Genomic DNA, 10,758 nt, shown 5'->3' with positions numbered 1-10,758 from the left:
GGGCGGAGGGGGGAGGGGGGCGTCATCTTGTAGCGGAGAGCCTGAGGGGAGGGGGCAGCAGGGGGCGGGCCGGCGTGTTACGTGGTTACGTCATGCTAATTGATGGCGTTGCGCCCACTGATTTCTTGCTTTGGGTTTGATTCTACAAATTAAATCTACACAAAAAAAAAAGGTTGGAGCTCTACACTTTTCTCTCGTTTATCTTTGTTTTAAATAACGATTTTATTTGTATCGGCACACATGAGGACGGTACGGTGACTGACTGGTTAGCACGTCCGCCTCACAGTGTAAAGGACGTGAGATCGAGTCCGGGTTTCGGCCTTCCTGGGTGGAGTTTGCATGTTCTCCCCGTGCTTGCGCGGCTTTTCTCCGGGTACATTCCAAAAGACATGCATGGCAAGTTCATTGAACACTCCAAATTGTCCATAGGTGTGATTGTCAGTGTGGATGGTTGTTTGTTTCCAAGTGCCCTGCGATTGGCTGGCAACCAGTTGAGGGTTCACCCCGCCTACTGCCCGAAACCAGCCAGGATAGGCTCCAGCAGCCCCGCGACCCTTGTGAGGACAAGCGGTTAAGAAAATGGAGGGATAGATGGCACACATGAGCTTCATACAATAATTGCTCAATGCTAGCTGTTTTGTTTGCATGTTTTCAGTAAAGATTCACAAAAAAGAAAAAGGTAGCTATCTAGCTATATATAACAGATATAAACAAAGAGAAATGATGACAATTGAATTGATACATAGCAACTTAAATTGTAATGACTGTTAAGGCTAAATTTACATCCTTAGCCTCGCCAAATCCATTATTTCTGCGAATAAATTTGAAACAACAGGACAGTGAAAGTGATTGTTTATTTGTTTTCACAGGAACACGAGAGCACTACTACACGAATACTACTGGCAAGTTATTTGTCATTCATCAGGTTAGTGAGTAGCTGCTTGGTCAAATTCGATTAAGTATTCACATGCAACATGCAATAGCGAATATGTCACTGGATAAACAATAGATGTATAACATACAGCAAAGCCATTGAACAGTTTATTGATATAAAGGCATGTAACAGGCATTGCCACAGTACATATGTATTTATTTAAAAACTTATTTGGCAACAACTCAGTCTGGTTGTGCTCCAGTTGGGAGCGCCAGAGTTTCCTGAAGTACTTTTAAATACTTCCTAATCGCAAGACACCTGACGGACACTTTCCTTATGCGCAGATTCTTTTCTTTCTTTTTTTTGCCTCTAAAGTTATTTTCTCCGGTCGAGACTACACGACAAAGGCAACAAGTTGAAACCAGTGGACCCAGATATGAGGTAATCATGTCAAAAATGAGTGTAAACGGCAATACTGAGAGGTTATAAAATCTCTCAAGAAGCTCAATTGAGTGGTCAACTCTTCCAAATGTGTGTTTTGATTTTTTTTTTTTAGTCATTGCTTTACTACACTAAATATTTAACACTGAAATTTATTGAAATTTGTTTTTCTTCTTGCATTTCCATAAGTTGGCTATTTGTTGTTAAAATCTGAAACTGTCCAACAAACATCCACATTTTAGGAGTTCAAAAAAAAATCTGTTTGTTTATAGTGTATGTTAACTAACAAAATAGTTTTTTAATTAGTAATTTTCATTAATATACTTTTTTATTTTTGTTTTATTTGATGTATTTTTTATTTGTACAATTATATTTTAAGTAAGTACATATTTTTACATTATCCATATTATTTTATATTAATGAGTGAAAGAATTAATATTATTTCTATTTTTTTTATTTTTCGACCGCAATGATAATGTTGGGAAAAAAAATATTAATTTTTTCCTGTGTGTATTCTATCCAACAAAACGTAACGGTTAAACAAAAAAATATACTGCCTTTATTTTATTTTTTTTTTAATATAAATTGGACAGTAATGGTGTATAAACAAAGCCTGAGACTGTCCAAATGTTGGGGTATTTTTTCCCCCTGCCCCAATTCCATAAATTTTTTTATTGTGTAATTTTATCCGGGGACCAAAAATATTGAAACTCCAACAATGTATTTGATTCAATTGTTTTTCATAATTGGACGGAGACAGCATATAAATGTTTAAATCGGTTAATGGGGGAATTTCCCCCCCCACCACCCACGGTCTGAATCTGACGCCGTTTAGTTTCATGTGGTCGGCACCATTAGAGGAAGAGGAAGGGGCGGGACTTCCTGCTTCTAGAGGATGACGCAGCAGCATTTGGCCGGGTAGTTGGTGGCGCTGACTTCCTGCTCGTTGCCAAACACGTAGAACACGTGAGAGTCGCCTTTCCACTTGTAGCCCACTTTGGTGATCGGGATCAACTCCACCGTCTGCCTCTGAACGCACACAAACACACACGCACGCACATAAACATTACACACACACGTGCTCACAAACACACGTGCTCACAAACACAAAATACACACGAACAGGAAAAAAAATACACACGGAAAGACACACATACACAAAAACAGACAAACACACAAAGAGCCGGTAAATGCTAACACATGGCAACGTGACTTGACTTCCTGTTTTTGCAGGCCAGCCAATGGTGGCAACTTCCTGTTTTTGCGGCAGTCTGACTCGACAGCTTCATCGTATGCGTCGTCTCAGTGCTGGAGATGCACGAGAGCCTTTGGCAGCGCCATTACGTACAACCAAACCGCTTTTGGAGGCGGAACCCGAGACGGGCGTGACGACGGCGGGACGAGGGCGGGACTTTTAACACACGCCACTGGCTCTGTTGTCGCGCGGTGGCGCCGTCCGTACGTCCGTACGTCGTCCGTACCTGCTGCAGGATCCTGGAAGTCTGAGCGTATTTGCTGTGGTGCTCTTGGACCAGCCGCGTCGACGCTTCGGTGATGGCCGGCTCGGGGAAGCCCATGAGCGGGTACACCTGAGACGGACGCAGGACAAAACATGGCGGTCAACAGTCGCGTTGTCACAAACTCAACAAGTCAAAGTTTGTTGGTCACAAACTTGATAATACCTTGAAACAGTAACCTTGAAACATACAAAAATAGGGTTAGGGTTACCTAACCCTATTTTTGTATGTTTCAAGGTTACCATAGTTAACTAGAACTAATGAATGCTGTAAACTAAACTTTTTGTTCATGAAATGAAAAACAAAAATGCTCCAACTACAGCTTACATTTATAAAATTAACTATAATTATAGCAAAAATATGCTTTGTTTTTTATCGTCATTGTCAATTAATGCCATACAGGGTTTATTTTAAAAATATTTATTTTGGGAGTTGCTGTACGTTCTTGTGGAAGAATGAAGGTCAAACCGTCATTTGAAAATTGTACTTAACTGCATAAAATAAAAGTAAAAAGAAATAAATAAAAGATAAAAAATAGAATGAAGAATCCAAAATTCTCATAACTCTGGTATGAATGTTTTGGTGTGTTTTGGTGGGCATTTTTTGCGTGCATGTTTTGTGTACCAGGTACTGGTTGTTCTTGAACAGCTCCTTTCCGCTCACTGAACGCAGGTTGTCGATCTTCAAGCCACTGTTTTGCTCCACCACGTGATCGTCCACATGGTTAGTCCTGGAAACACGCACGCACGCACGCACGCACGCACACACACATTGTATTGCACTGTTACTGTATTATATTATAGGATTGTTGCCTATGTAATTTTTGGACATTTAAAGAAAACTGACATTTGAAAATGTCTTCTATTTGTTGAATCCCGACAATTTGTTTGACCAATGAGATTTCAACTTTGCCCTCACAGCGCTCGTCCTTTTGATGACGGCTGCCGTTTTACCGTCCTCTGATTAGCTGAGCAAAACTTGTTCCAAAATTGTCTGTTTTGTCTTGCTTGAGATGCAAAGAAACAATAATTTCGCCAACCTTTACACGAGTTGTATATCGGTGACCTCCTGCTAACGACTCACCATTCCACTTTGAGCTGGATGAAGGTCAGCAGTTGTCGCTTTCCTTTGCACGTCTTGCAATTCTCGTAGCCACGAGCGTCGCACTTCCTGCACCTGCACACAAACTGCTCCATTAGTTACCCTTAACCGAAGTCTGCTAGCTTAATGCTAACACATAAAGTGAAAGGTCACAGACTGGCTAACAAAACTAGCATCGATGTTTGGGCAGCAAGTAACATTTGGAAAACATCATTAACAGATGCAGACGGACAATCTAGTGTCAGTTTTGAAACTCTTCTTTGTGTGTCATTTGGATGTATGTAAAATACTGCCCCTGGTGGCCAAGGGATGCACGCCATAAGAAGCAGCACAAATGAATGAAATCATGATGCACAAACTGTTCAATTCTTTACATTCTATAAAACGGTGTTACTACTAATGTTCTTATGTAGAAGGTTATTTTCCTCTTTAAGAAAACATGCTACAAGAATTTTTGTTGGTGATGTTTTTTTTTTGGGGGGGGGTGAAAATAAATTCCCATTCATTTCATTCAATGTCAATGAATTGTAGCCGCGTGCAGTACCTGTCTTTGCCTGTAGAGTTACAGTGGGAGCAGTTCTGATCGTCTTTGGTGCCTGAGCCGTTACACACCCAGCACGGTTTCTGGAGCGCACACGCCAACACGCACACACATGTACACGTCATTATTAGGGATGTACTCTTGAGTAGTCACCAATACTGATAAAACCCCCCCAAAAAACAATGACAGATCATTTTTAACTCTTTCACCGCCAAAAACGTTTAATGACGTGCAGTCAAATCCAAATGAATGCCGCCAAAAATGTTAATTGATGTTTTATACAGTTTTTTTTTCTTTCTCTAGCATAAAAAAACATGGGGAAAAACGTATAAATATGTTTTTGGGAGGGAAGGACAAAGTATAAAAAAAAAAAAAAACGTTTTTATAAATTTTTGGGGTTTAAATGAGTTAAACGGCCACAAGATTGTATCTGCCACGGTTGAGAGTACTAATAACTTAAAATAAGGCCGGTATTGGTACTCGCCCATCCCTAATACTGTATATATAGAAATAAAGTTGAACTGTATTGAGTTCATTCTAGTATGACCAAAAAACAAAAAAAATTGTTCTAATTGGCAGATTGTCATGATGAGTAGAAGTAGAACAAAACGAACCCGTTTTGCGTTCAAATCATAATTATCATCGAAGCATTGGCGGTAAATCCACTAACTCATTCACACCCAGTCACATGGCGCTCGCAATGCGCGCCCGAAGGTAGACAAACAAATTAGTGACGGCCGACTTACATGTCCGCTTCCGGTGCATTCCTTACACGGCATCTTGCCGGTCCCGTTGCAGTCGTGGCAGTCCTGCGCGCGCACACACGCACAATTGAACACACGTTTGACACGGCGGTGGGGCCACATGGACGCACTCACCTTGACGGAGGACGTGTAGGGCACGCGGATCAGCTCCGTGTGGTTGGTGAACATGTCCGGGGGCGTGGCCTGGACCTCCCAGGGTCGGGGGGCCGTCTGGGTGTAAAAGTCCGGCGCCTCACCTGCTCATTCATACCACGCACACACACACGTCAATCAAACACACCCTGTGTGTGCGTGTGTGTGCGTACCTTCGTGAGGTTTGCTGCCCGACTCGGTTGACCGGGACTCCGTGTAAGTCTCCAGTCGATACTATTGAACACACATTAGCGTGATTGTTATTCATGATGTATAAACACAAAACCGCCCACAAACACAATCTACGCACACGCATGTAAAAAATGAAAGAAATATGGAAATTGAGACAAAAGGTATTTTGAGTATGGTTAAAAACACTAACAAAATAAGGTTTAACATCTTATTTTAATTTGTTGACAAAGATGTCAACAAAACAAAATAAAAACAAGAGTTTTAAAAATGATAACAGAAACTACAACTACATTTAAGATTGATAAAACGAATAAATCTATAACTACATTGAAAAATCCCAAACTGTTATATCCATGATTGGGACACAAACAGGAAGTGAAAATGGAATAAATGTGGTCATTTGGACAAAAGTATTGGGACAAAGACAGGGACAGACTGGGAGCGAAATTTGGCCCGGGAAAATGGCCAGTCCCGCCCTGGACAGACAAGAAATGAAAAGTAAAGAAATTGAGACACAGACATGCAGTGAAAATTAAACAAATGTAGACATTTGGATGAAAGTTTTGCGTCTCAAGCAAGAAGTTGAAAAGATGTGAAACTTAGCAAAGTTGGACAAAAATAATGAGACACCTCCAGGAAGTGAAAAGTCAAGAAAATGTGGACAAAAGTATCACAATACAGAAAGTGGAAATTTGGACAAAAGGTTTGGGTTTACAGACAGGAAGTAAAAAGATGTGAAAGCGAGTAAAGAAGGAAGTCGGAAAGTATCAGAACACAGGATGTGAAAATGGACGAAAAGTGGAAATCTGGACAAACGTATCGGGACACCGATAGGAAGTGGAAATAAAAATGGAAATTTGGATGAAGGTCGTGGGACAAAAAATGACAAACGAAATGCGGGGAGGTTGGACAAAATAATTTGGACGCCTACAGGAAGTGCAAAGTGAAGCTCATGTAGCATTTAGCATGTATGCTAACCCTGTAGGTGTTGAACGGCTCCATCTGTGTGATGACGCCGTCCTGGGCGGGCGCTTTGCTATAACAGCAGTTGGACGCGGCGAAGCTCTTGAAGGCCTCGCGGGCGACGTCCTCAGACAAGGACGGGATGCTACGACGCACACGCGCGCACACACAAAACAAGCATTTCAGTTCAGAGTTCAGGCCTTGGCAACCAGTCAACCACAACGTTTGACCCGCCTTCAGTGTAGTACCGTGTTGGGCCACAAAATGCCAGGCAGCACTGAGCTCTACCGGAGGATATGCGGTGGAATTACGAGCAACAAGAAGAGGCAGAGAAGGTCCCAACTAAAGTCATGGAGAAAGGACATGCCCAAGTATTGTCGCACGCGCTGTTGTATGTGTTGCTGCTCGATGCGTTTCAAAAGTAGCAGCTGTTTGTTTAGAATTACAATTCTATAAATAATTGACTGTCTAACTAGCATACAAGCCTGGCTACGGTTTTCAAATGATGGTTGGGGTTTCAAGACTCAAACGAGGATTTCAAACAAGGATTACGTTTTAACTTTGGTTTTCAAATCTCAGGCATGGTTTGAAATGAGGCTTCCAAGCATATTTTGGGATTTCAAAGAAGAATTTGGCTTTTAAATGAAAGTTTCAAGCGCAGCTAAGGTTTTGAAATAAGAGTTGGGTTTTCAAACCTGATTTAGGATTTCAACTTAAGCCACAGTTTGGGTTTTAAACATGCACGGGCTGCTGCGTCACGTTTACAATCAACGTCATCTTCCTTTCAAGGCCATGTCGTGCAAGCCTACTTTGAGGGGGTGCCCCCCGCTGGACGGGAGGGCTACTGCGAGATGTCTCACCTCCAGCTCTCCGGCTCGGGGCCCGGTTGGGGCGGGGCCGCGGGCTCCACGGGCATGGGCGGCGGCAGGAAGCCTGGACACACAAATCCAATATTTGGGAACAAGGATCCAAGTTGAAGTCTTTATTTTCCGTTTTGGGTGCTTGGATCTCACCTCCCCCGCCTTGGCCCATGCCCTCGTACCCGGGCATGTTGTTGAACATGTCAGTGGGCGCGGCAAATGGTGGGTACACGACTGAAACACAACCAAGACGGTAGACAAAATGGAAGGCCCGAGTTAAAAAAATACGTAATAATACCTGTGGCTGTCCCAATACTTTTGTCCAACGTCTAAAACTGTCTTCACGTTTCACTTCCTGTACGTGTCCCAATACTTTTGTTGGAATTCAGAAATAGTGGGACACACACAGATCGTGAAGGAGATAACATGGACTAAAGTGCTGGGACACGAACAGGAAGTGACTAGTGAAGAAAACGTGGAGTTTGGACAAAAGTATTAGGACACGTCGCAAAACAAAATGTTGGAGCGCCAACAAAAGCATTTTGGATGTGGACAGGAAGTAAGTATGTGGAGAGAAAAAAAATGCCTAAGGTGGACATAAGTATTGGGTCGCCTACAGGAAGTGACGCAAATAGGAAGTGATTTGGACAGAAGTATTTGGACACATACGTGGAGTTTAAAGTTAAACAAGTGTGGACAAAATTATTAGGACGCAAACAAGAAAAGAAGAAAAAAAAAAGTGCAGCTCAGACAAAAGTAATGGGACACCTACAGGCAGTCAAAAGGTGAAAATCCTGCGAGAACTGGAAGTCGTGGGAACGTTCAGTCAAATAAAAGGAGACGGAACAAAGCATCGGCTTTCCACATTCAAGAAATACGATACGCGGGGAAAAAAAAATCCCTCCAACAACACGTCCACACTCGCGCCTGCATGCGTGCGTGGGTGCAAGCGTGCGTGCGTGAGTGCGTGCGTGGGTGCAAGCGTGCGTGCGTGCGTGCGTGCTTGCAGCTGTTCCGGACACTCACACCTTCGACATGTTGCATTTGGCTCACAAAACATTTGCATGCGCGCCTTGTGATAGAAACTGAAAGTGTCACAAATCTTTGACTTTCATTTATTAAACATGCTGAAATCAATCAAGTAAGCGGTTAAATATAGTTTGTATTTTCTAGTCAATTTGATCAACTTTCTTTTCAAATTGCTAAGGCAAATAGTTGAGGTTTTGAAAAGATTTTTGGCCGTCTGCCATGTCAGACGAGGCTAGAGAAAAAAAAAATTCCACCCTTGCACATTCAGAACCCCAAAAAAAAGAAGAAGCAAATTGCTGACAAGTTTTAAAACAGTCACTTGATGATCATTAACGTGATATCGTTACAAATCGCACAAAGCAATTGTTTGCTTCTGTTAGATATTATTAACATTTAAATTCTTCATTTTCATATATTAACCATTGTTATACATTATAAACATCTTAATTCTTGATATTAACCATGTCAAAATGTTTTATAGACGTGTAAAGCAAGTAGTGTTGAACTCAGTATAATTTGACCTTAAGCTGGGACATATTATTTGGTCTAGAAGTTCCTTCTCTGTGGGAAAACACATTTGGTCCTTGAGAACAGAATCTGTTTCGAAAACACGCACCCCTGACTCTGTTTTCGCCATCGCTCACGGAAAAGTACCCAGAGAGTATGTTTTGTCTACAAATAAAAGAGAGGCGGTCTTTTTAACTATAAGAAGCCATTTTACACGCGGAAGAGACACATTGGGCACTCTGAAATTCCACCTGTTATGTGATGTTTGGAGACTGTCACGATGTCCAGAGATCTCTGTTAGATTAAAATCATTTTTGCAAAGGTGTTTTTCCTTACATTAAATGTGTCTTCAAGTTTTGGAACACGCAAAGAGGACAAATAATTTTATTCCTCTTTCACTTCTAAAACTGAATTATCTTTATTTACTTATCATTTTAGTCATAAATAATTGATTTGCATCTTTGTTGCACGTTTAGAAAAGGCCTCAAGTATAAACGAATTTATTAGTAGTGGTGGCACCTATTTTTTTTTTTTATTTACATTCATTCTTAATTTACATCTTCCTTTCTTCTCTGCCCACCTCCACATTTTTTATATAGCGTTGCGAGCTATGTCAAATGTAATTGTTTTGTTTTATTTATTTATTAATTATTATTATAGCATGCCGCAAAATGGCTCCGAGATGTAATTTGGACACCGCGGAATTAGAGACACACACATGCAAACACACACACATCGCTTTAGTCCTATTATTGCTTTCTTACTTGAAATCCAGCAAATACAGATTCCAAATACTAATCAAGTGACGAATTCCCCACTCGGCTCATCAAAAGATTGAATTCTTCCACCTTTTGTGGCCACGTGACTTGTCCCAACATGATTGTTGCAGTAATTGGATTCAATTTAGTGCCCGAGGGTACAAAATTGCTTGAAAGCGGGTTCTTGATGACTAAAACTGTTTATAATAACGTTAATGATCTTGACAACAAACAAAACCGACAACGCGATGTGAGCAAGCGGTTTTCAGGTTTTGGGCTGCGGATGTGATCTGGAATCTGCTGACAACTGAGCGGGCGGCGTTGCGTTGACTTTTTCTTTTTGTCTTCGTTTTTGCTGGTTTGACGGATGCTTACCTGCGCTGTTCATCCTGCTCAATTGCCAATTTGCACCGCAAACAAACACACACAAAATGAATTTTTAAAAAAGTCTTGAGCGTGCAACAAGAGCAGGGCCGAGCCCAGCACGTCGCTCACTAGGAAGCTTAACGTCGAAAACGCTCGCCGCTTCCGCTATACGCCTTTCAAAATAAATTTAGGTTGTTGTTGTAAATGTCACTCAGGGGCGTACCTCACCAAAATGTGGCCCCCGATAATGCCCCCCATCATACAAAACAAAAAACAGAGGTTCAAAGTGAATTTTTCTTTTACCATTACATATTTTATGTATATTATTTACATTTAGTGAAATAAATCAAACGGAAATAATTGACTCATATTTTTTATGTAATTATTGATGCATCTTTATAGTGTATGTTAAGTTTTTATATATTTAGGATTTTAGATTGAGGAGGTAAGTGCAAGAAGACGGATGGAATTTAGAATTTTCTTAATTTAGGGCAGAAACACACCAACTGCAGAACAAAGCGAACAATCTTTTTTTTCTAAACATCAAACACAATCATTTTGCTTCATTTTTCAACACACACGGAAAACATATATCAAGAAGTGACCAGTGGTTTCTGGGCCTTTTAATTTGAAGGGCTGCCACTCGTCTTCCTGTGATGAAAAAGTTCATTTGAAATCTACATCGGGAGGAATGTTGTCGACGCCCATCTGAC

General features: G+C 41.2%; 1 protein-coding gene across 1 annotated transcript; it reads right to left on the bottom strand.

Annotated features, from left to right (window-relative positions):
- Positions 1-835: 835 nt before the first annotated feature.
- On the bottom strand, positions 836-10,198 carry LOC144059601 (protein SSUH2 homolog). Its single transcript, XM_077578796.1, has 12 exons — positions 10,055-10,198; positions 7,539-7,619; positions 7,386-7,458; positions 6,541-6,670; positions 5,544-5,604; positions 5,353-5,474; positions 5,221-5,283; positions 4,478-4,557; positions 3,916-4,008; positions 3,457-3,562; positions 2,797-2,904; positions 836-2,344 (listed from the first exon to the last, which is right to left on the bottom strand). The coding sequence occupies exons 1-12, from the start codon at positions 10,065-10,067 to the stop codon at positions 2,204-2,206; spliced, it is 1,071 nt and encodes a 356-aa protein (XP_077434922.1). The 5' UTR covers positions 10,068-10,198; the 3' UTR covers positions 836-2,203.
- Between the last annotated feature and the right edge of the window lie 560 nt (positions 10,199-10,758).

This window comes from Vanacampus margaritifer, chromosome 10, assembly GCF_051991255.1.
Source record: "Vanacampus margaritifer isolate UIUO_Vmar chromosome 10, RoL_Vmar_1.0, whole genome shotgun sequence".
Lineage (NCBI taxonomy): Eukaryota > Metazoa > Chordata > Actinopteri > Syngnathiformes > Syngnathidae > Vanacampus > Vanacampus margaritifer.
The sequence above is the reverse complement of the archived record's forward strand: the minus strand, read 5'-3'. Positions and strand labels throughout refer to the sequence as shown.

Excerpts from the sequence above, each read along its gene's own strand:
- LOC144059601 (XM_077578796.1), bottom strand. Across the intron at positions 6,671-7,385 it reads CCCGAGCCGGAGAGCTGGAG|CATCCCGTCCTTGTCTGAGG; the intron begins GTGAGACATCTC and ends TGTGCGTCGTAG. Across the intron at positions 3,563-3,915 it reads ATCCAGCTCAAAGTGGAATG|GACTAACCATGTGGACGATC; the intron begins GTGAGTCGTTAG and ends GCGTGTTTCCAG.